General features: G+C 40.1%; 2 protein-coding genes across 9 annotated transcripts in view; one reads left to right on the top strand and one right to left on the bottom strand.

Annotated features, from left to right (window-relative positions):
• The window catches only part of LOC108177021 (uncharacterized), a 107797-nt gene extending 103478 nt beyond the window's left edge, over window positions 1-4319 (bottom strand). For 4 of the 6 annotated variants that reach the window (XR_016212853.1, XR_016212854.1, XR_016212855.1 and 1 more), the window contains exon 1: window positions 2503-2640. Coding sequence is in view for 2 of the 6 variants with exons in the window: in XM_089303624.1 (XP_089159750.1) it covers window positions 3539-4175 (637 nt within the window). In the remaining 4 variants the exon portion in view is untranslated. Of the gene's footprint in view, window positions 1-2502; window positions 2641-3538 lie in introns of those variants that run through there. The other 2 variants (XM_089303624.1, XM_089303625.1) reach the window with 1 other exon arrangement.
• Window positions 3472-25554, top strand: part of TDRD3 (tudor domain containing 3) — a 190014-nt gene continuing 167931 nt past the window's right edge. For 2 of the 3 annotated variants that reach the window (XR_007920946.3, XM_008260040.5), the window contains exon 1: window positions 3472-3580. Coding sequence is in view for 2 of the 3 variants with exons in the window: in XM_008260040.5 (XP_008258262.1) it covers window positions 3540-3580 (41 nt within the window). In the remaining variant the exon portion in view is untranslated. Of the gene's footprint in view, window positions 3581-5009; window positions 5129-25554 lie in introns of those variants that run through there. The other variant, XM_089303623.1, reaches the window with a different exon arrangement.

The raw sequence follows: 25554 nt of genomic DNA, 5'->3' as shown, positions 1-25554 counted from the left end.
CAAATATCTGGATCATTTCCAAACAAGCTATAGGATGCTTCATCCATAAATGCTTTGGCAGAAAACTTACAAGGATGATAATGTTATCATATTTAAGAAATGTGTTACTGCATTTAAGGAAATTATAATTTTATTATACTATCGAATTTCTTTCTTTTATTTGAAAGGCAGAGTTACAGAGAGGCAGAGGCAGAGGCAGAGAGAGAGAGAGAGAGAGAGAGAGTGTCTTCTGTCTGCTGGTTCACTCCCCAAATGGCTGCAATGTGCCGATCTGAAGCCAGGAGCCAAGAGCTTCTTCTGGGTCTCCCACACAGGTATAGGGGCCCAAGGACTTGGGTCCTTGGGTCATCTTCCACTGCTCTCCCAGGCCATAGCAGAGAACTGAATTAGAAGCGGAGTAGCCAGGACTCGAACCGGCGAACATATGGGATGCTGGCATGGCAGGTGGTGCTTTACCTGCTTTGCCACAGTGCCAGCCCCTATACTGTCCAATTTCTAATTGATATACAAATTTCTACAATTGGTGATAAATAATTATCTGTTTATTTTTCAGGTTCAGGATTGCCCTTTATTGTCATGTCTCTCTGTTATATTAATCTGGAAGAATTTTGTCTCTCTCTTAAAAAGATTTTTTTTTTACATTGGTTTATTTTCACAGCCCAGGCTAGGTTTTTTTTTTGTAGATGCCACATTCTAGATTCATCTGCCCACTCCATTATGTTGAATTTGTTCCAATAAGCCTCTGTGCTTTACATGTAGACTGGAGTTTTTCAACTTAGGCACCACTGACATTTTGGGTCAGACAATTCTTTATTTTGGGTGCCAGGCTGTGCTGTGTATTGTAGGATATTAAGCAGCATCCCTAGCTTCTATCTGTCAGACACAATAATAACCGCAAAGCTGTGACAACCAGAAATGTCTCCAGACGTTGCTACACCTGGCCCAGGTGGAGGTGGAGTAGAACCACTGCCTAGCAGAGTTGAGAAAAGTCCAGCCAGTGGCTGTGTATAGGCCCATGGAATCATTCGGTGTGGCCCTGCCAAAGCAACCAGAGATAGGACTCAAAATTCAATAAATGCATAGCAGGCTGATTTTTAAGTTGATAATTTTGTATGGCCCATAAATGATGTCATAAATATCCAAATGGCCGTTGGCAGAAACAAGTTTCCCTCCCCCTGACTGGAAGCTTGATTAAATTCAGGTGAAACAATTTTGAGAAGGTTTTTTCTTGAAGTATATGTTTAATTGCTCTGTTATCCATAAGCATATAACATCAGATTATTCCATTATTTGTGATTCTAGCTTTGATTACTTGTTCAAGGCAGTGACATATATTTTTAAAGGTATGCTGTCTCTCAAAAGTAAGTTATGGCTTAATACATTGAGACCATGTGATGATAACACACTCCCTACCATTTTTTAACCCAGTGGTTTTTAGTATGTTCTGATGAACTTTGCCTCCACTGCAAATTATTTGTAAAAGTTATTTTTCTAATTTTGTCATTTGTTTTATATTTTAAAATTTCATCCTCCTACCCTTTTCCCTTTTACATTTTAGTGGCATTCTGTAGTTTCCCATTTTTTAAAAAATTCAACGTGTTACATGAATTATTTTCATTCTTTTTGATGTTTACTTTGTCCTAAATTTCTCTGGTAGGAATTCCACACTTTAGTCCATTCTTATAGTAAGGAAACTTAGCGTTCTGGGTAGCAGGTTGTTCAAAGTATTGTCAGCACCATGCAATGGTAAATCATACTGAATTATTTCATGTGAGAAGAATTATGTAAAGGCTTCACATTTAATCTGTGAGGCATTCTGGTAACTGGGATGGTCTATCATTTTGGTAGTTACCAAGTTACACTAATTGAAAACTCTAAGTAGCTGGCAAGATAAAATTCCATTTAACAACCAATACAATTATTTGAAATTTAATTTTGTGATACCTATTTAACCTCTAAAATGGTAATTTTTCCCCCTGGTTCTTGGACACGATAAAAGGCTCCTGTAAGTTGAAACATCTTCGTTGCATACGTATAACCTAAACATTGTATACTACAGGAAGTTGTAGGGAATAGCATGGGGTTACTTCCGATTCTGAAAGTCCTTGGAAGTAAGTTTCGTTAACATTATCTAAGCAATGTGTTTACAAATTTTAATAGTATCCGATTTAAAATCAGATTCACTGTCACTTTTGGAAAGGCCAAACGAAAACACCTCAGTTAAAACGAGAAAAATTTGCACATCCTCCTTTTCTGACACTGTCAGTTTCTTCCCCAGTCCCCAAAGCGTCTCTGCCCAGTTTCTTAGACTGCGCCAAGCCCGTATTTATGGTTTTAGCCTTCGATGAGGCAGCCTAGGAGCGACGTGAAATTCAGCCGCCTCCCGGGACTCAGCGGCTTGGGACAGCGCCACTCGGAAGCGCCTTTTCCCGGCCTCCAAAGTGAAAGACCCAGGCAGGGGGTGGAGCGAACTTTTAGGGAGCGTCTACCCGGCCCGCGTACCTTTCCGACTGCTCCTCTCTGATTGGCCAGCGTGGGTCTCAGCGGCCCAATCACACCGGAGCGTCCTGCACGCCGCTCGGCGCCGGCGCCGCGCATGCCTACTCGGGGGTCCGCCCCCTGTGCTTCAGGCCTCCTGGCACAGGGCACTAGGAAAAGGCTGGTGGAGCGAGGCCTAGTGGTGCCAGTGCCAAGTCCGCCGGGCCGCCTTGGGACAGGCCCGGTGAAAGGACTACAGGACAAACAAGCACTGACACGATGGCCGAATTTCCCCACATCGTCTCAGTGAAGCAGTTTTCCAGGGTTGACCACTCGGGTCCACGGTGGCCTCTGACAGGGGCAGTCTGATCTGAGGTGGGGGTCTGGAGAGTGCCCGTAGCCTCCGTGTTTCCGTTACGCCTGGGCGGGCCCCGAGGCGCGGTGAATGGAGCAAGTCTTGACAGGAAAAGAAACTTTTCTCGCACGCAGAATGGGCTGGGGTGGGGGGTACACCTTTCACTTGCACTGCACAAAACATGGCCCTACTGGCGCAGAACTGGACGCACTCCTTCCCGAGCGGTCCTCGGCCGGCCAGCGACTTCCTGTCCTGAGGTGACCGCCGGTTGGCGCTGGAAACGCGAACCTTACTTGCTGCTCTACAAAGCACCTCTCCCCCAGTTTCAAAGGCGTGAGACTCAGAAAAGTGACCCAATACAACACAAACGCAACGGAGGAACGGCAAAAGTCTCTGTAGTCCTTCAGCAGACGTGTCGTGCGATAACCAGCGCCCAGCCCGCGTTTGGCCCGTCACCGCCCCGGCGCACGGCGGCCTCCCAGCCCTACCCAGGCCGGCCCAGGCGGCCGCTCGGAAAACGCGGCGAGCGGAACCTGCACGCGGAAGCGCCGGCCGCACTGAGCATGCCCAGTTGCAGAGCCGACCACAGGAGTTTTTTTTTTTTTCTTTTCTTTTCTTTTCTTTTTTTTTTTTTTTGGTCTCAAGTAGGAGGCCTCCCCCCCACCCCCACCCCAGCCCCCCACCACCCCCGGCCTAAGCAGCTACCATGGCCGAGGTCCCCGGCGCGGCGTTGTCCCAGGCGGGATGGTAAGTGGTGAGTCCCGCCGGCCGCCGGGCCGCGGGCGCGGGCCGGGGCCCCGAGGAGGGTTGGGGTTGGGGGCGGTGGGGTGCGTGTCGGGGTAGGCGGAGGCCGCCGCCCACCCCCGGCCTCTCCCGGGGCCCTCCAGCCGGCTCCGCCCCCGGCGCCACGCGGAGCCGAGCGAGTACCCCGGCTCCCCTCGGGGCGGCGGCGGCCTGGGCCGCAGGCGGCGGGCCCGCGGAGAGACCGGGGGCGCAGGCAGAGCGGGCACGGCGGGCGGAAGCCCAGGCCCGAGCCTCCGGGGAAGAGCGGCGGCTCGATCGGCGCCCGCCGCCACTCCGAGGGGTGCTGCTGCCGCGGGAGGAGCGAGCGCGGCCGGAGCCGCGGGCCCGCAGGAAGTTGTGGGGAGAGCGGAGCGCAGCCCGTGCGGCTGCCGGAGCCGCCTCTTGGTTCTCCGTATCTCTCAGGACAGGGTGGACCAGTGAGTGTGGAGCTGCCCTCGGCGGCTCCCACACAACTTCTGAGGCTGAGAATGACCGCATTGTCAACTCGCGGGGGCTGCTGCGGAGAACTTTTCTGGAAAGGACTGACGTTTGCTTTCATTTCTAAAGGGGTTTCTTGTCAAGAGTTTAGGATCTGAAAGCAATGAAAAAATAAAAATAATCAAGCGCCAATAAGCATTTTGTGGATCTCGGCCATTACGGTTGTAAACATTCAGTCTGATTCAGGCTTGCATGGGCACAGCCTGGGATCAAGGGAAGGATGAAAAAGATCTGCCCCGGGTCTCTGAAATTACTACCTTAGTGAGAAGAGAGAGGGAAGCATTGAAAAAACGTCCAGCACAAAAACAGGGACCAACTGTGCAGACAAATGTGCTTTGCAACTAGAGGGAGAGCTTCCTAGAGAAATGGGTTTTGAAAGATAGGAAAAATCTTTGCAGACACACAGCTGCTGAGATGGGACGCAGTTAGGCAAGCGCCTGCTGTTCTGCAGAACTGACCCTGGTACAAGTAGTAGAGTGTTCACCTAGCAGTTAGATCAGAAAGATAACCAGGAAGCTGCTACTGCCTAAGAGACTTGGATTTGCTTTTCTGAATAAAGTTTCTCCAGAGAGTGATCAGTCACACCTGTGTTTTGAAGAAGCCGCTCCTGGCTTTCCAGGCACTGTTGTTAGCATTCGCTGCATTTTACAGGTGAGGAGACTGAGGCTAACTTTCCCAGCAGGACAGCTGGGAAGTAGTGAGGTTCAACGTGAAGCAGCTGGGTTCTGTTTCCAGACCTGATGCTTTTAACCCTTACTGCATTTTTTCCGCAGAACGTGGTTGGCACAACAAATTGTGGAGGTAACTGTTTACCTTGCTCCGTTTTTTTCTTTTTACTGGAATCTCTCCCTTCAGTTTCTTTACCTCAGAGGCTGTCCTGACTAACCTTGGATAACTCTTCTATGGATTCCTGGTTCCTCATTAGCATGAGCCTCAGTTTTTTCAAACTAGTGCTTTCTTTTATAAACCCTATCTTCTGCTGCTGTTCTACATGAGCCCTCCTCCTCTAGAAAGGTGAGATCCCAAACACACTCTGCATTTGTCTTCTTGGGAATGCAATCTTTGGACATTTAAGCACCTTAAGTGCAGGGACAGGATCTTTTCTGTTGTAAGTAGGGCCAAAGAGTGAACTAGATGGTAGGTTTTCAGTAAAGTCCCATACTATTGTCCTTGGAATGCTCCTGCCCATCTGAATTCTCCAGGCAGCGCCTCTACAAAGGATAGAGTCCCTTCCTGCTTTGTCAGATTGTTATATTATATCCCAGCAATGTATTACAGCCTTTGCCACTTTGTATTGCACCCTGTCTGTTTACATTTTTTTTCTCTCCTTCTCGCCAGTCTGTGTTGCTTCTGTATGGCAGTGAATTGCAAAGGCAGTGGAATCTGTGGAGCTGATAAGACTTATCTTTTTAAGAGTTTGTGAGTTTTATGCAGCTCTTGCTGAGTCTTGAACAAAGAGACATATGTCAATTAAGACTTGAGGATTGCTTCCTTTCAGGTGGTTTGTACCCGGTCTTTAATTCAAGACTTACTGCATCAAAATACAGAATCTCAAAGGTGAGGTAGAGAGCACTGGAAGGAGCATTTCTGAAGGAGTAGCAGCTTTGATGAAATTTCAGTTCTTACTCTTGAGATTCTATGTTTCTGTCAATAAAAAGCCTTTTCCTCTTAGTGCTCAAGTCTTTCATGTACTTATAGGATCTTAACAAAAGATGCTAAAAACATCTGAATTATTATTAATCTGTTCTGTGAACTTCATCTAACATAGCAGATTAGGGATTTAATTCTAAAAAGCTTATACTTCTTGAAAGTATGATCTTCAGTAGTGAAGAAGGTCTATATAGACCAATCTATTCAAGTTTATGTAACTTTTTGAGCACTTTTTTCCTCTTGTCTTTAATCATCACTATTCCCTATTCAAGATAATTTTAAAAATTTAAGTATATATTTAAAAAATAACTTCAACAGTAGCACCATAGCAGACTTTACAATGACTTTCTTTTCTTTTAACAGCCAATAGCACAGAAAACACAATTGGTTCTCCATAACCATACATCCTCCACCTATGAATTCATCTAACCTCAGATGTAAAGAGAACAAAAAGCAAAATTGCATCTGCATTGAATATAAACAGTTTTCTTACTATTCCTGAAGCAATATTACAACTATTCTCATAGTATTTACATTGTATTAGGTATTACAAGTCATCTAGAAATTTAAAATATATGGGAGAATGTGTGTAGGTCTTTATCTAAGTATACTAGATGAGAAAACCATGGGGTAAATAGAAGAAGAAGCACAATGGCAGTATGGGTTAGAAAATGATTATTGCTCTCTTGTCTTGAAGGGTCTGCCCTATTCCACCTGTTGCCTTGAGATAGCTCCTTTGAAGAACTGGAACAACTTCAGGGCATTTTGCTGGAATTTCTTTGTTTTTGGCCTGTCTAGTTGTAGGGCTTCTTTTCATATCCCATCACATAAAAGTTTCTTCCCAGACACATGAGTGATCAAGACCAAGTCAGCTTCTCATTCCAGAGCCTAGTACTGGGCCTTTCTAGTTTTTGTGGTTTCAGTTTTCCCAAGGACAGATCTGTCTCAGGAGATTGCTGGTGAATATTCTCAATCTTCAGATGAGAAACATTCTGCATTGGTATATCACGTTTATAGTACTGTCAGTTTAGCTGTACCTTCTCAGAAGATACATCTTCTCAGAAGATGCTGGTGGTAATAGTCATACAGTAAGAGTTTATATAGAAGGTATCAGAGATGTTGCTCCCTCATTCAAGCATAATTCTTGGGAATAGGTATATTTGTAAAGAATGTTGGAAGTTCTTTGTGAGGCTATATATTAACAGCAGGATATTTTTTCTTATCGAATTATAAAATAAGTTTTTATTACCATATTAGTTAAGATACTATTGAACCACTGTCTTGGAAAGGATCAACATTATTGACACCTTTTAGATGGTAAAGATCGTTAGAGGAAACCAGTTGCTTTTTATTTGGTTTTTAGAGGTGATTGGAGACATCCTTGTATTTTAAAATATTTCCTATATATTTAACAAGATTTGAAATTTTCTCTGACTTACATTGTTTATGAAATTAAATTATTCCAAGGTAACTAAGCCTTTGGCCTTTTATCTCAGAATATGAAGGCACTTAAAACGCTTATGAAAAATGAGATTAAAAGTTTATTTTAGTATGAACATTTAGAATCTATGCATAATTTTTTCATGGTATATATTTTCCATGAACTTTTTGAGGATCCCTTCTATGTAACATATTGCTTTGCTGCCTCTGTTGATATTGTAAACTGCTCAAAATGACTAGATATTCTGTTGACTCTGTAAGTGTTCAGGTTTTAAATTGGCAGTGATTTTTTTGGTGACTAACCTATAAATCTAGTTTCAACTGCTTGTAGACTTGACTGCCTCCAGCATAAAGAAGGTATAAAAAGAAACTTGCTTCCTCAGCAGGTTGAAAATAATTTTTCCTTTCACCCAGCAACATTTGCTAAATCAACGAAAAGTTGCATAGTAACATTTCAGGAGCCATAAAAATATGACTGTATCAATGTATTTTGCCTTACATCTTTTCGTTTTGACAATACAAGAATATTGACAGTTTAACTTATCATATTACAGTTAAGTCACATCAATCTAGAAATTTTTCCTTTTTGAAAGGCCTATGATCTAGAAGTAGCTCAAGAGCACTTAACTTTCAGAAAGTTTTTGGAAGTAGCAGGCTGTACCGACAATAATGCAAACATTTGCATGTAAAAATTTCAGAAACACTGTGAAGTTAGAGAATAAAGAAAAATGAAGAAGAGCGGTCAAATAATTTATGGTAATCAAGTATTAAGAAGGGTGTCAAATTAAAGATACTGATAGCACGACCCTTTTGCTTCAGATGAGAAACATTCTACATTGGTATATCATGTATATGGTAAAGATACTGATAGCAGAAAATAAACATGATGATGGAAAGCAAGAGGAAGGAACTGTGTTCCAGGGCTGGCCAGAGAGCCAGTAGTACCTTGGTCCTGTGAAAGATTAGGGGTCCTACCTCTGCTTGATTGATGTGAGTCTGTGTATGTGTATGTGTGTGTACCTGTTCACCTTTCTGACATGTATTACAGTTTGATGGCCTTTAAAATAGTGACAGAGATCCTAGTGTTGTGCAACAGTGTTTTAAGCTGCCATTTGTGACTCTGGCATCCCATATTGGAGTGCCAGTTCAAGTCTCAGCTGTTCCACTTCCAGTTAGCTTCCTGCTAATGTGCCTGGAAAGGCAGTGCAAGATGGCTCAAGTACTTGGGCCTTTTCCATCCATGTGGGAGACCAGGATGGAGCTCCTGGCTCCTGGCTTGGCCTGACTAGACCTGGCTGATGTGGTCATTTGAGGAGTGCCTTTCAAATAAATCTTTAAAAAGTAGAGACAGAGCTATTCTCATTTCAGTATGGTGCTTTTGGAAGTATCTCTTTCCAATAATAAATCATAATGGCAAGAAGTATGTAACCCTATACAGTAATGTGTGTACTAAAATGTATTAAATATCGATGAATATAGGGTACTCTTGTATATAGGTTACTATGTTTATAGTTTGGATATAGCGATGCACAAGGCAGGCAGAATTTGAACATGTTATACTCTGGTATTTTATTTGCAGAGCACTGTTGAAACTTATCTGAGAGCAGTTAATCCAGACTGGAAGACTTTCCAGTAATAATGATGTATAAACAAGGTTTGTTGTGTATGTCTTCTTAGTATATAGTGTCTGGTCTTTGTCTAGGCAAGACATAAAGCATATTCATTGATGTACATATTAATGGGCATTGTTTGTGACAAGCACTTTAGTATAATCAGGAATAACCTTCTGTGGAGAAAGTCAGTAATTACATATTCAAAACTATTACATCTATAAAATATATTAGAGAGGGGAAGGAGCATCATTCTAGACTTATTTTTGAAAGGAGGATTTTATCTTTTTGTGGTGGTGAGATAATGAAGGCAATTGACTAGGTAAGGGGAGAGTAGCATCTGAAGTGGTCCCATGGCATCAGGAATCATGGTGAGCACAAAGGTCTGAAGGGCCCAGGGTGGCTATAGTACAAGAAAGGGGGCGGGGCACCATGTTGTGAATTAGAGCTGGGAGATGCTCAGGGACTGGGTCATGTAACTTGTACCTTGTAGGCTATGCTAAATTTTGTTTTTATCCTAGAGGTAGCAAAAGTCAAAGAGTTTTATTTTTTTTAAAAGGTAATTTAATTGGTTTCTTTCGACATTTTTTTTTTTTTTTTCAATTTGAAAGGCAGAGATATAGGAAAAGAGAGAGAGAGGTCTCCCAACTGCTGGTTTACTCCCCAAATGCGATGCAACAGCTGGGGCTGGGCAAGACTGGAACCAGGAACCAGAAACCAGGAACTCAATCCAGATCTCCCATGTGGCAGGGACCCAAGTAATTTGATCATAACTTGCTGCTACCCTCAGTGCACATTGGCAAGAAGTTGGAATCAGAAGCAGAGCTGAGACTTGAACCCAGGGACTCCCATATGGGATGCTGGTTTCCGAAGTGGTGTCTTAATGACTGTGCCATGTGCCTGCCACAGAGTTGATACTATAGTAAGTTCTGAGTTATGCTTACATTTGAAGAAAATGGATCTGGACTGGAATAGATGATGATGATGATTTGAGAGAGATTTAGGAGGCAAATTATAAGGAAAAGAGGGCAGATTGGTGCCTCCTCACATGGGGCACCAAATGTAAGAAAAGAGGCACAGAACAGAGAGGAGACAGAATACTACTCACAGCCAGACCAAATTTATTCAGAGAAAATAAACTGGCAGAGGTTGACCAACTGCCAGTGTGTATACAGATTGAAAGAACATGTGGCAGAGGGCCCAGACCCCAGTAGGCTGGGCTTTTTTTAATCTTAGGTGGACTGGGGTGGGGGTGTGGGGCAGTAGGTGGAGATGAGCTTTTCTATACTAGTTCTTCAAGTTTAGTTCACTGGCTTCCTAACCTGGGGAAGAATGCAGAGGGTGGGGTAGGGGACAGTACAGGATGTGAGACTAAACTGGTCCCTTGAAAGAAGGCAGGGGTAACAAGAACCTAAAATGGCTGAGGCTTCTGTCCGTGTTCCATTAATCCTGATTCTGAGTATAGATAAGGAGATGGGGCACAGGTTTCTTTCTTGCTACTTCCTGCTGGTATGGGGCATTAATGCGAGGCGGGATATCTATACTCTGGATTGGATGATTGAAGAGCAGTCTTGTGTTGTTCCTACATGATGGCTTGGGATGTAGCGGTCAATCGTTTCTGCAAGAACCTTTGGAATAAGTTAATTAAACATGGTAGAAATAAGAGCACTATGATTATGAGGACAAAAGGAGATATTAGAGATATTGCCCATGGTGGAAAAGATGGTTGAAAAGAGGAGGACAAAGGGGAAAATAGGAAAGCTAGAGTCCTGTCTAGTTAGTGGGAAGACAGGTGTATACCTGGTTGCCACAGGGAAAGAATGCTCCAGTTTTGTTTCCAAAACTAAGGACAGAGTTATTAGAGAGTCTAAGAAAGGTGCTGTTCAAACCAGGAGGGAGTTTTTCCATTTAGAGGCAAACAGAAACTGACAGGAGGGACTTGATAATAATTAGATGGGCCTTAAGGCCTTGCCAGGTATATATGAGGTCCAGACCTATTTATCTCTTCACATGTGGTACTGCATGAGATATCATAAGGAGGTGTGAACCTCCTTAGGGAAGGTACCCTGTTGACTTCCATTACTTAGCTGGCCTGAGATGATAGCTGACCTGCACAAGAGATTAGCATTGAATAGATGGCATCTCTAAAATAGTACTTTTTGATGGATTGGATATGGAAGTGACAGGAGATGTCCAGAGATTGACTTGTAGATTTGGAGCTTGAATACCCAAATAAATTATATAGTGTAGTAGATAGGAACTTTGAGAAGATGATCACATTTTTGGGTATGGGTCATGAATCAAAGTTGAACATTATTTGAATATGAGATGCCTTTGAGTCATCTAAAATAAAATGTCACATAGACATTAAGAATTACTAAACTTGTGCTCAGAACCAACTACATATATAAATTTGGAGTCATTTGAGGGTAGCTGATAATTGAAGTAATACATGGATGACATCATCAGATATCATCTTCATTTGTGCTGTATAGTATGGTAACTACTAGCCAGCACATTTGGCTCTTAAATGCTTGAAATGTGTCTAAGTTCAAATGTGCTATTAATGTAAAATATACACTGGATAGGGGCTGGTGCTTTGGTATAGTGGGCTACACCACTCTTGTGGTGCCACCATCCTGTGTGGGTTGCTGGTTCTAGTCCCTGCTGCTCCACTTGTAATCCAGCTCTCTGCTATGGCCTGGGAAAGCATTAGAAGATGACTCACGTGCTTGGGTACCTGCACCCACGTGGGAGACCTGGAGGAAGCTCCTGGTTCCTGGTTTTAGATTGACTCAACTCCACCCATTGCTGCCATTTGGGGAGTGAACCAGCGGACAGACGACCTTTCTCTCTGTCTCTCCCTCTCACTGTCTATAACTCTACCTCTCAAATAAATAAATAAAATCTTTTAAAAAATGTGGGGAGCAACTGGGAGCAACTCGGACTAGACTAAGTTACTGGAATTAAGACTTATTCTATGCATCTGCTCTCCCACAATATGGCGCTGGGAGAGGAGGAAACAGCTTCTACACAGCTGCCTCCAGTTCAACCAATAAACTGTAGGACCTGCTCCTGATTGCAGGAGAGCAGCGTACTCAGCATGTGGGTAGCAGAGTTGGGATTGGTGGAAGAGGACTATAAAGGAGGAGAGAGACAACATGCACCAGGAACATCTATCTGAAGGAACACCTGTGCAGCCCCCGAGAGAGCCGGCCGGCAGTGTGGCGCTCCCCCGCGGAAGTGGGGAAAGTGGCAGGGGGAACCGCCCTTCCACGGAGGTGGAAGGGACGGTAGCCAACCCGGGAAGAACCAGCAGCAAACCCGGGGAGGGCCGAGCAGACAAAAGCACAGCGCAGGGTCCTGTGTCGTTCCTCCACGAAGAGGGGGAGCGACATAATGGTGCCGTGACTCGGATATGAAGCCTAGGCAGGGTTTAGTGTCGTTCCTCCATGAAGAGGGGGAGCGACAAAAAAATACACTAGATTTGGAAGACTTAGTAGAAGAAAAATGTATGTAAAAATCTCATATTGATTAAATGAGTATATTTAAATAATATTTTAAATGTACTATTAAAACATTATTGAATTTTATCTAGTTCTTATTTTTAATATGGGCTTGTACAGCTGTGATCTAAGGAACAAGCTTTGAGTAAAATTAAGTTGAAGTACTGAGGAATTTCAGCAATTTACAAAATTAGTTTTTAAGGAAATGGCAAATAGAAGAAGTTTTAGAACTTACCAAAGGAGAATTATTGCCTCTTTTTTTTTTTTTTAAAGATTTATTTATTTATTTGAAAGGTGAGTTACAGAGGGGCAGAGAAAGAGAGGTCTTCTGTCCTGTGGGTCACTTCCCAAATGGCTGCAGTGGCTGGAGCTGGGCCAATCCGAAGCCAGGAGCTTCTAGGCCTCTTACACAGGTGTAGGGGCCCAAGCACATGAGCCATCTTCTACTGCTTTCCCAGGCCATAATGGAGAGCTGGATTAGAAGTGGAGCAGCTGGGACTTGAATGGGCACTGCAGGCAGCGGCTTTACCCACTGCCACAGCATGGGCCCAGAGTCATTGCCTTTTCTAAGAGAAATGGATGTATCTAAAAGAGTTGCTTGGTAAGATTATTTGCAGGGTTGGTGTTGTGGTGTAGTGAGTAAAGCTGCCACCTGCAGTGCCAGCATCCCATATGGGCACCCAGTTCAAGACCCGGCTACTTTATTTCCAATCCAACTCTCTACTGTGGCCTGGGAAAGCAGTAGAAGATGGCCCAAGTGAATGGACCCTTGCACCCCCGTGGGAGACCCAGAAGAAGCTCCTGGCTCCTGGCTTTTGATTAGCCCAGCTTGGGCTGTTGTGACCATTTGGGGAGAGATCAAGCAGGTGGAAGACCTCTTTCTTTCTGCCTCCGCCTCCGCCTTTGCCTTTCTGTAGCTCTGCCTTTTAAACAAGTAAATAAATATTTAAAAAAAAAAAAAAAAGATTACTTGCTTGGTATTAGTTTATGAACTTTCTGATATTAGTGAATAAAAGCAGTGTTTTAACACATTACAAATTTAGATATCTTAAGGTTTTTTTTTTTTTTAAAGAGATCTTCCCTAAGTCCTTTCACCCGCACTGTTTATAAAATCTAAAACTAGCTTTCAGGAGGCAATCTGTCATGAATATTAAGTGAAGAGAAACATTTTTATTTTTCTAAATTTCCAATTGAGACCTTGAGGAGTTTGCAAATTAATAAAGGTGAATTTTGGAAAATACCTAGTGTGAAACATTAAATATGAATATTGATAGAAAAACTTGCTAAATAAATTAAGCCAATATTTTATAATAGATTTGGAATTGATTTAGTTCAAGCTTTGTTTTGAGAGAAAAATGGGGACATATGTATGAGTGTCCAGAAGGAGGGAGGTTCTTGTGATAAGGTTAATGAAAATAATTCTTTCTTTGCCATAACTATATTCAACTCTTAGATATAGAGAAATAAGTAACTATTTGGCTTTTCTAACTAGCTAAAATAGTGTTATTGATTCTTTATGGTTTTGTAAGCTTCTCTAAGGCAAAGATCAAGCCTTTTCATATGTTTATAGTATTCCCCACATTTAGTAGCATGTGAGGTACACGGTAAACACTTAAGCCTCATGGAATGAATGCTAGTGTCATCTTAATTATTCTTCATGTCTTTCATCATATTGCTTTTGCTTTCTTAAGGAATATGAAACTTCAAGCTTTTTGTAGAGTAGAAAATTATTTCTGAAATGAATGTTGTGAGATTTAAACATGTTTCATGAAAAACATGCTCATTACAGAAATGCTGAAAATCTGTTATTGAAAACTTTATATTTTCTGTTTTGTTGGTAGTTTTGGTATGACTAATGATAATGAGGCTAATGATAACTTTAAAATGTTATATTTTTGTGTTCATAAATACATTTGAAATATTGATAAAACATTTTAGTCTAGAACAGCGAACTGAACTTTAAAATATGAATAGAAACTATTTTTAGAAAATTTTCAAGTTAGTATAGTTTGTCCTTGGTCCTAATCATTTCTTTACACATCTTAGATTTATGAAATATGCTACAAATTCTCTTTCTTTTTGACATTTCTGAATTGGTTATAACTCAGAGTCCCAGGTTAGAGGGGAAGTTACAATTGTGAGATTCTAATGAATGCTAGGGTCTTTGATGAGGCAAAGAAGTAGGTATCTAAGGCACTTTGTAACTGAGTAAGGGTTCCAGTCTACCTGAAGACACTGCTAAGCGCAGGTTCTTCTTTTGTTAGCTTTCAATTGTGAACACCCAAAAGACCATAAATGTATTACAGGTTAGGACACACAGCACATGAAATGGCCTTCTGAGTATCTCTGCACAGTTCATCATATTGAGAATGGCAGGTGCTGGTGATGCTTCTCCCTGTGTTGAGAGATCCAGTTAGTAGGCAGGGCCTCTACTCCTTAGGGTGTGCCATGAACTCTTCTCCGGGTTGCCTGCTGATTCCCTCAGCATGTGCCATACTCTAAATTGATTAGTCGAACAATACTGTGGTTTCTCCAGTATTGTATTGATTTAAATTTTTCTCCTAGTTTTGTTTCTTGGTGATGGATGGGGTAAAGGTTAGTATCCAGGTGGCATCAGAATCTTTTGATTTTAAAGCTGTACAAGATCAAAAAAGTAGGTTTCCCCTTACTTTGCTTGCTGCTGATGCATTTTTTGACTGCCTTGTTATGAAGGCTTTTTTTTTTTTTTTTACTGTTTTTCCCTGGCTCATTTAATTGATAAAATGTTCACCAGAAGTCTTTATAAGTATACTAGGTTCATGTTTGACAGTAAAAGATTGACACAGGTTGAAATTTTTTTATATACATATGTTAAAAACATTATAGCCATACCAATAGCATGAAATTCCAGTGCCAATTCCTGTGTCAGTGTTTACATCTTTGTTATTGTACAGTAGCCACCCAAAATAACTTTTTGCTTTGTTTGTAAACATACCTAACTGTTCTTTGCTACACAAAAATATCTGCCATTAAATTATTTATCAGTTATGAAGCCAGTACTTCTTTTGCAGTGATAGTTCACTATCACTATTGAAAGACAGACTCATGTAATTAGATGGAGTCACTTAACAAATTGAGAGTTGAACAAGTTGAGATTTTGATTTAATATCATGAAAAAGAGTTCATTGTGTGGGCAGATGCAGTGGTTAAGATGCCACTTGGGATGCCTGCATCCCATATTTTTGTCTGTGATATTGTGTTCCAGCTCTGCTTCCCATAATGTGTACCTTGTAGGGCAGCAGATGATGGCTCAAGTCCTTTTATCCCTGCCACCAACATAGGAGACCCAGATTGATTTCTGGGCTCCTGAGTTCAGCTTGGTGCAGTCCTAGCCTTTTGTGAGCATTTGAGGGGTGAACAAGTCGATGGACAATGTCTGTCTCTCTGCCTTTCATTAAAAAAAAAAATTAAAAAAAAGTGCATTGTGGTCATGTATACTTTACAAGGTGCAGAATAATGAGAATGGACTTAATATTTAAATGATACTTGAAGAAATCATGGTGTGCCTAATAAAGTCTAATTATTTTGAAAGGCCAACAGAGTCTTGAAGATTTTTTCAGGTTTCACTCATGTGAATAACCATTTACACTGATATTTTAATCAAAATGCAGCAACAAGGTAGACAAAAAACTGGCCTGAGCTATATCCTTCCAGTATTTTTTTAAAATGCCCTGCATTAGAGTGAAGACTAGGCAGATGTAGCAGACTCCACATTATCGAGGCCCTAATTAATAATAGCCATTTTCCACTCTGTCACCAAACAAACCACAGAAGTGGGATAATTCTGTCTTGTCCTGTTATTTAGGGACCAAGGTTCCTTCTGGTTTTACTACCTTGTTGTCTCTGCTACATTGACATCAGCTGGTAGCTTGTTAGAACTGTAGAATCTCAATCTTCAACAGAGAGGATTTGCATCTGCATTTTAACAAGATTCCCTTAGAGATTTCTTTTGCACATTGATGAGGAACACATTGTCTTCCTGGTCATAGCAGAATAGCTGCTGCATCTGGCTTTCAGTAGCAGGAAACGGAACAGCAGCAGAGAGCCTTAGAGTTAGTTAGCTTGCTGAGGGGGAAGGTGGCTGGCACACATCTTGTCCCTGTTTTCCAGAAACTTCGATCTCACATCTACCTGAAAGAGATTCCAAAAGCTTCAGCTAACTCAGTGATTCTTAAACTGTCTGACAGTTTTAACAATTTCCAATTCGTCGTAGATCAGGACTCTTGTAAACTGTCAAACCTTGTGTCAGTGTCAGCTTGCTGTAAAACTTTCTAAATGGTTATTTACCTTAGTTTCTGGAGCTTTCCCATCATGCAGCAGTTACCACTTTTGGGTGGCATTGATCCATGGGCTATACTTGAGGTTATTCTGTTCTATCTGGACACATTTTAAGATTTTGAATCCGTGATGCTGTTGAATTAGAATAAGTCTGCATGCATTTGTATGAATAAGATCCTATTTTGATTTAATACTCTTCTACTTGAAAAATATTTTTAATAGTAATTTTATATTTGTAAAGAACTTTTCAGCTCGCAAAACCCCTTTCCCTTCATTATATGGCATGCTATAATAATAAATGGTTAAAATTTTCTTATAAAAGGAGATTGTAAACCTTAGTTTAATCATAGTAATTAATAGCTAATATGGCATATTAAAGGTCACATGTGGAATGAGACAATGCCTGCTCTTTATATATTTTGAAACTTGTGCTTTTAGTTATGAATTAGTATTAGTTTAGGGCTGGTCTTATGAAACATATATGTGCCATTATCAAATTAGCTAACTGCTTTGATGTAGTTTGGATTATTCCTACCATGTCATGTTTTCATGGCAAATAAAATTGAATTGGACTGTTGGTAGCCTTTTAAAATGTTTTACCTTATCACAGTAGCTCTCATGTGTAAATTGAACTGTTTATTGTTATTGGCAGTGCTTTAGGCAAATGCAAATATGACAAATGTATGGTTATAGATCTGTATATATCTTAGATATGTACTTTCAAAGTGGAAGACAGGCTAAGGTTGAGTGATTGCTTTTGCTGTATTCAGCCTTTTTGTTGCTGTGATGTCTCTCAAGTATCACTCTGTGGCACCCTATTTTCTCATTCCCCCCACTTTCTAAATACTTAATACTTTAATAATAATAGGTCAACAAAATCAGCTTTATGAAAGTGCCATTGAAGACTGTGCTTGAAAGCTTGAATCAATTTGTTTTTGAAACAGAGATTAATGAATCAAATGATTTTGAATAAACATTTATATTAGAATTAATTAGTTAATTAGAATCTCATCATAAAACTGGATTATTGTGAGGGATTACTGAATAAAAGAAGAAAATACTTACAAAATCACCATCTTGTATCATTAGCGTTCAGTTTGATTTATATCTACTTTGTGATAAGCACTATGGGTGGTAAATAAGAGCCTGGGCTATGAACACCAGCTCTTCTGAGTTAAGGTCAGTCCTGGTTCTCCTGTATTAGATATAAACTTGGGCACTTTTCTAAACTGCCCTGGTGTCATGTGTAATACCTCATAGTATTGGGATGCCCTACTCAACACTTAAAGATTAATGAATTAATACACACAAAGAATTGGCATTTGCTGAGTGCCAGTAAATACTTACTCTTCTTACTATTGTATGTCAAACCTGGACTTTCTGAGCTTCTTGTTATCAATTAAATAAATTTATATGACATGCACACATAAGAATTTCGTATCTTGTGTCACTTTTAGAAAAAGTTGTGGCCGGCGCCACAGGCGGAGGACACCGAGTTCTAGTCCCTGTCGGGGCGCCGCATTCTGTCCCAGTTGCCCCTCTTCCAGGCCAGCTCTCTGCTGTGCCCCGGGAGTGCAGTGGAGGATGGCCCAAGTGCTTGGGCCCTGCACCCCATGGGAGACCAGGAGAAGCACTTGGCTCCTGGCTTCGGATCAGCGCGGTGTGCCGGCCGCGGCGGCCATTGGAGGGTGAACCAACGGTAAAGGAAGACCTTTTTCTCTCTCTCTCTCTCTCTCACTGTCCACTCTGCCTGTCAAAAAAAAAAAAAAAAAGTTCTTACAGTTTATTCTATTTTCGAATACCTCATGTAGTCTGTGAGAAGCTTACTTTGATAAAGATGAAATCTTGGTAGCTTATGGATTTTCAGTCTCATAATAAAGAATATCTTACCATCAGCATTTGAGAATATTGTTTCAAAGTTAAAGTTATGTCATATAATACTAAATATTTCATTTTACTGAAAGATTAGAAATTTGAGAGAAGTTGTCAATGTTCAGTCTATTATTATGGACATGAGTTTACTAAGCCTCTGAAGCTGAAGGCAGGTAATTTCATATTCTTGTTGAAATGGTGCATTGTTATTAGTATTTACCTTTAATTTTTATAATTAACGATTTCTCTAAAGGAAAAATGGGATGCCCTCCTCAACGATTAAATATGCAGAACCAGTTATGTAATTTGTATACTTAACAGGGCAATGTTAGTTCTTCAAGACTGCATATCTTTTTTTGAGAGAGAAGAACATATCTTTTGAGTCTAGTTTTTGAAGAAAGATAGATTATATAGATTTACCCTAAGTAAGGAATTTGCAAACCTGGCTAGTGGAATAAGCGTGACTTGCAGTCTGTTTTTATAAATAAAATTTTATGGGAACACAGTTGAAACTATTCATATACCTGCTATCTGTGGCAGCTTTTGTGCTACATGTGTAGAGTTCAGTAGTTGTGAAAGAAATTGTAGGACTGTCCCTTTATGCAAAGTTTCCTGATCTTAATCACAAGCAATTATTGAAGTAGGTGTATCTATCCATTATAAATTAGCAAAAACTGAGGTTGATAGTACATGCTACTTGTCCCAGTGTGTATCTAAAGCAAGTTGTCCAAACAGCTGTAATCCTAGTATTTGTATTTGTAGTCATTCCTAATGACTAGCTACTTCAAGGATTATTAAATCCTAAGTGTTTGCTAGGAATGTGCTAGTACTTGTAGTGTGGACTTTATGTCACATACAGAGTTGTCAGGTGTTTTTGAAATGGTCTACTGATTTTAGTAGAACTTTTCTATTATGTCCTAGGGTAGATAGAATCCATCATTAATTTCACTTGAGCATTTATCACACCTGGACAACTTCTGGATTTTATAAAGAACCTAGACCACAGTTTTTCATGCTGTTGTTTGTTTCCTAATGAAAAAAGGAAAAGAAAGAAAATGGGTGTGATATTGTAAAAATTGTTAAAATATCTGAGTCAAATATAGGAATTTGTCTTTATGTAACAAAATGTTTTTGGTAGCCAATAATTTAAATTAACCTGATCTATAATTAGGAAAATGATTATTTTAGGTTAGAAGTAGAACTTAAGAGAAAAATAAGTTTATGTCCCAATTTGACAAAGATTGATGAAGCTTTAGAGGGTACTAAGACAAATGGTATAATAAAAATCAGCTTTTCAATATTCATTGCTCTACTGTTACTCACATTTTTCCTTTTTGGATGTATGTGCTTAAGCTTACAGAATTACCATTTCTACCATGTAGAGATCCATATTTACTGGAATCCAGTGCACAATTTCCATTTTTGACATTATCTGATTATAGAAATTACATTAATGTTTCATGAGAATTTTTATACTTCATGTAAACACTTTGGTATATTGGGGCTATAATTAACATAGTGGCAACAAGCAAATAAGCTGATTTTACAGATGTAACCAAGAATAGGCAAATGCCATTATTGAGAAAACTAAATCCTGAATTTCAGTTAACTTAGACCAATGTAATATGAGAATTTTGAAGAATACATTTACTTTTCCTTAAAAATCATGATTAATTTTCTAAGAGTCAAAGGGAGCACATAAACAAGTCTAGTACCTGCTAACACTAACCGATAGAATAAATAAAGGGGAGAGTGATCCAACATGGGAAGTGAGATACTCAGCAGACTCATAGAATGGCAGATGTCCTAAATAGCACTCTGGCCTCAGAATCAGCCCTAAAGGCATTTGGATCTGGCTAAAAAGCCCATGAGAGTATTTCAGGCATGGAAAGCCAAGACACTCTGGCAAAAGATCTCTGTGAGTGAGATCCCAGTGGAAAGAACAGGTCTTCAAAGAAGGAGGTACCTTTCTCTGAAGGGAGGAGAGAACCTCCACTTTGACTATGACCTTGTCTAAACAAGATAAGAGTCGGAGAACTCAGAGGGCTTCCATAGCCTTGGAAACTCATGACTGGAGCATAGGGAGATTACTGATGCCATAGACAGGAGTGTCAATTGGTAAAGTCAACAACAGGAGTCACTGTGCACTTACTCCTCATGTAGGATCTCTGTCCTTAATGTGCTGTGCATTGAGATTTAATGCTATAACGAGTACTCAAACAATATATTTCACTTTGTGTTTCTATGGGGGTGCAAACTGTTGAAATCTTTACTTAATGCATACTAAACTGATCTTCTGTAAAAAAAAAAAAAAGAAATTATCAATTCCCAATTTGACTCTCACTGGGATTAAACATGACAATAGGTCTGATCTGATTTCATCATCATTTAAAAAAAATCATCTATTATTTTTCACTTTATGTTTCTGTGTGGGAGCAAACTGTTGAAATCCTTACTTAATGTATACTAAGCTGATCTTCTGTATATTAAGATAATCGAAAATGAATCTTGATGTGAATGGAAGGGGAGAGGGAGTGGGAAAGGGGAGGGTTGTGGGTGGGAGGGACGTTATGGGGGGGGAGCCATTGTAATGAATATTCTGTACTTTGGAAATTTATATTCATTAAATAAAAGTTAAAAAAAATCATGATTAATTTTACATATCAGATTGTGAGATGCATGCAAATAAAATAGTTTTCTTTCTCAAATGGCTAAGCTTTGTGTGCATGACTTGCTGTCTGCCCTGGGAGTCACTCTGGTCCAGAGATGTTCTGGGAGTTATAAATCAGTGCCATAAAAAGATCAGATTTACTGAGTTTACAGAGACCATTCTGGCATTTATTTCATGGATGGGTTAAGAGATCAAGACTCAGTTGGGGACAATTAAAGATATACAAGGAAGTGTTAGGAACATATTTACAGAAAAGCAGTGCAGGTGACATGAGAATACTTACATTCACTTTTCCCATGATTAAGATAATATGATCAACTACTAATTCTTTTGCGAACAGTATGTGAAAGAAGTTTTATTTAATATTCATTTAACAGGTAGATATTTCTATAGCAAGCCTTTTCCCCACTAAGTTCTAAATTTCCCTTATTAGAAAATATTTTGTGAATGTGTTTTCTGGTAAATAGGTTTTTTTGGTTTGAAAGTTGCTGTTTGAATGTTGAGCATGTTGTGTGACTTTGTATGTACGTTCCTTTGTGCTAGTCTTTGTGTATCTTTAACTCCCTCACTTAAACCTTCTGTTTCGCATCACTTTCTGCTGTATTCTGGCTTGTTCTTCCACACTACTGAAATGCTTTTGCTGAAATACCAGTGACCTCCCAGTGTGACATACTTTAGGCCTTTACTTCCTGACCTCTCTGCTGTTTATCAACTGTGAAATTTATTCTGGAAATTCACTATTCCTTCTCTCTTGAACACTATAGAATTTTTGTTTTCTTCATGCCTTTCTAATCATTGTTTTTCTGTCTTTTCATCTCATTCTTCCCTGCCTTTATTATCTGCCTTATTGGTACTAACAAAATTCTTATTTTGGCACGTTTTCTCGTTTTTCTTGAATTTAATCATCCTGATTTGCTTTCATGATTTAAAGGAATTTCTCTCTCTCCTTCCTTCCTTCCTTCCTTCCTTCCTTCCATCCATCCATCTATCCATCCATCCATCCATCCATCCATTTATCTGAAAGAGTTATACAGAGGGAGGAAGAGACAGAGAGACAGAGTTCTTCCATCTGCTGGTTCACTCCCCAGATGGCTGCAATGGCTGGGGCTAGGCCAGGCTGGAGCCAGGAGCCAGGAGCTTCTTCTGGGTCTCCCACATGGGTGGCAGGGACCAAAGCATTTGGGTCATCCTCCACTGCTTTTCCTAGGCCACTAATAGGGAGCTCGATCAAAAGTGGAGCAACCAGGACTTGATCCCACATCTACATGGAATGCCAATGTTGTAGGTAGCTGCCCAACCCACTATAACACAAGGGCAGCTGCTTTTCTCTCTCTCTCATTTTTTTAAAGTATATCACTTTTTTATTAAAATTTTTAGTAATATACAAAGAACAGGTTTCATGTATTTCATAGATATAGTTCTAAGAAGGTAACCCTATTTCCCTCCCTTCTCCCTCCTCCCAATCCTCCTCCTTCCTTCCTTTCTTTTTTTCTTTAAGTTTTGCAGAGACATTTCAGTTGACTCTATAATCCCAGGCTTAATCCATCACTAACCATAATATTCAACAAATAAAAGGAGGAAAACCCACAAATGCGCAATAATATAAACAGGGGCTAAAAAACTATCATATCACAAAAAAACTGTTTCATTCCTGTACATTTTTTTTTTTTACAATTTTTTGTTTTTTACATTAACTGTCAGATATCAGAGAAAACATATGATGCTTTTTTGGGATTGGCTTATTTCACTAAGCATAGTGGTTTCCAGTTGAATCCGTTTAGTTACAAAAGACAGGATTTCATTCCTTTTATGGCTGAGTTGTATTCCACAGTGTATTTATACCACATTTTCTTATCCAGTGATGGGAACTTGGCTTGATTCCATATCTTAGCTATTGTGAATTAAGCTGTAATAAACATGAGGATACAGATAATACTTTCATATGCTGATATCACTTCCTTTGGAAAATGCAATGACTGGGTCACATGGTAGATCTATTTTCAGCTTTCTGAGGAATCTCCATACTTATCTTCCACAGGGGCTGTACTAGTTTGCATTTCTACCAGTATTGCATTAGGGTACCATTTTCCCCACATCCTTGCCAGCTTTTATTTATTTATTTATTATTTTTGGATGATAGTCATTCTGACTGGAGTGAGGTGAAGCCACATTGTAGTTTTGATTTGCATTTCCTTGATGTCTAGTGATCTTGAACATTTTTTTTATGTATCTACTGGCCATTTGTATTTCATCCTTTGAAAAATGCCTCTTCATGTCATTTTCTTAACTGGATTGTTTGTTTTGTTGTTGAGTTTCTTGAGCTCTTTGTACATCATGGATATTAATCCTTTATCAGTTGCATAGTTTGCAAATATTTTCTCCCATTCTGTCGGTTGCCTCTTCACCATTTTGAGTGTTCCCTTAGCAGCACAGAAGCTTCTCAGCTTGATGTAATCCCATTTGTCTATTTTTGCTTTTATTGCCTGTGCTTCTGGAATCTTTTCCAAGAGTATTTGCCTGTGCCAATGTATTGCAGAGTTTCTCCATAGTTTTCCTCTAGTAATTTGACAGTATCCAGTTGTGGATTTACATCCTTGATCTGTTGTGAGTTGGTTTTTGTATAAGATATGTGGTAAGGGTCTTGTTTCCTACATCTACATGTGGAGATTCGATTTTCCCTGCACCCGTTGTTGAAGAGACTTTCTTCAGGGATTGATTTTATCTCTTTTGTCAAAGATTAGTTAGTTGTAGATGCATGGATTAATTTTTGGGGTTTCTATTCTGTTCCTTTGGTCTACATATCTATTTTTGTGCAAGTACTGGACTGTTTTGATTATAATTGCTCTCTAGTATTATAATTGCTCTCTAGTATGTTTTGAATCTGATGTTGTGATACCCCTGGCTTTTTTTGTTGTTAAAGATTGCTTTAGCTATTTGGGATCTTTTGTGTTTCCATAAGAATTTTAATATCTATTTTTTCTGTATCTAAGAAGAATGTCCTTGTTATTCTGAATTTGAATTGCATTGAATCTGCTTTGGTTAATACGAACATTTTGATGATTTAATTCTTCCACAAACATGGAAAATTTTTCCATTTTTAGATGTCTTCTATTTCTTTCCTTGTAGAGATCTTTCACCTTATAGGTTAAATTTATTCCAAGGTATTGAAGTTTTTTTGTAGCCATTGTGAATGGGACTAATCTTACAGGTTCTTTCTCGGCCATGGCATTGTTTATGGGTAGAAAGGCTACTGATTTATGTGTATTGATTTCTTATCCTTCAACTTTACCAAACTTTCTTGTGAGTTCCAGTAGTCTCTTAGTGGAGTCGTTTGGTACCCCTATATACGGGATTATGCCATCTCCAAACCAGGAATAACATGGCATCATCCTTTCCAATTTGTATCCTTTTGATTTCTTTTTCTTGCTTAATGGCTCTAAAACTTCCAGAATTATATTAAATAGCAGTGGTGAAAGTGAACATTTTTTTCTGGTTCTGGATCTTACTGGAAATGCTTTCAACTTTTTCCCATTTAATATGACACTGGCTGTGGGTTTGTCGTAAACTGCCTTGATTGTGTTGAAGAATGTTCCTTCTATACTCAATTTGCTTAAGGTTTCTATTCTGAAAGGATAATATAATCAAATACCTTCTCTGCATCTACTGAGATATTCATATTGTTTTTAATCTTCAACATTTTGGATTTGTGTTTTTGAACCATCCTTGCATACCAGGAATAAATTCCACTTGGTCTGGGTGAATGATATTTCTGATGTGTTGTTGGATTCAATTAGCTAGCATTTTGTTGAAGATTTTTGTATCTACACCCTGTGCCCTTTGTGTAGTCTCAGAATTCCCACAGTCATAGCATATAGGGTTCCCGCAGTCAGAGGGAGCGGGGGATCCTCTCTCAGCCTTCTGAGCATGACCTGACCATGAAGAGATCTGAGATCTGAGGCATTCCCATTCTTTGTTGGTGATCTACCTAGGCAGTTTGAATCTAGGTTCCCATGATAGAGTGAGGGTCGAAGAATACCTCAAAGGCCTAAATGGGAGCCCCTCACCCTGCCAACCCTCCTGGGCAGACTCAATATCAGTGGTGACTAAGGATTTTTCCCTCGGATAAAATCCCCTAGTCACACATGTGTGCCTGCATGCAAGCCACAGTAGCCTCTACTTCACTTTAGTAAGATGTTGCTTCCCCTCTGCTAGTCATTGGGGTACCCTTGTGGTTGGATGGGAAGAAAATGTGCTCTCCCTTCATGGGATTAGATGGGTGCTAACCATCTAGGTGCCCTGCCCCCCAGCTAGCACTCCATGCTGGACTTAAAGTCAGTTGGTCTACAAGGTTCTCCCTCAGGCAGTATCACCAGT

Source organism: Oryctolagus cuniculus, chromosome 9 (assembly GCF_051225735.1).
Source record: "Oryctolagus cuniculus isolate XC-2025 breed Fujian yellow rabbit chromosome 9, ASM5122573v1, whole genome shotgun sequence".
NCBI classification, from domain to species: Eukaryota; Metazoa; Chordata; class Mammalia; order Lagomorpha; family Leporidae; genus Oryctolagus; species Oryctolagus cuniculus.
The sequence above is the reverse complement of the archived record's forward strand: the minus strand, read 5'-3'. Positions and strand labels throughout refer to the sequence as shown.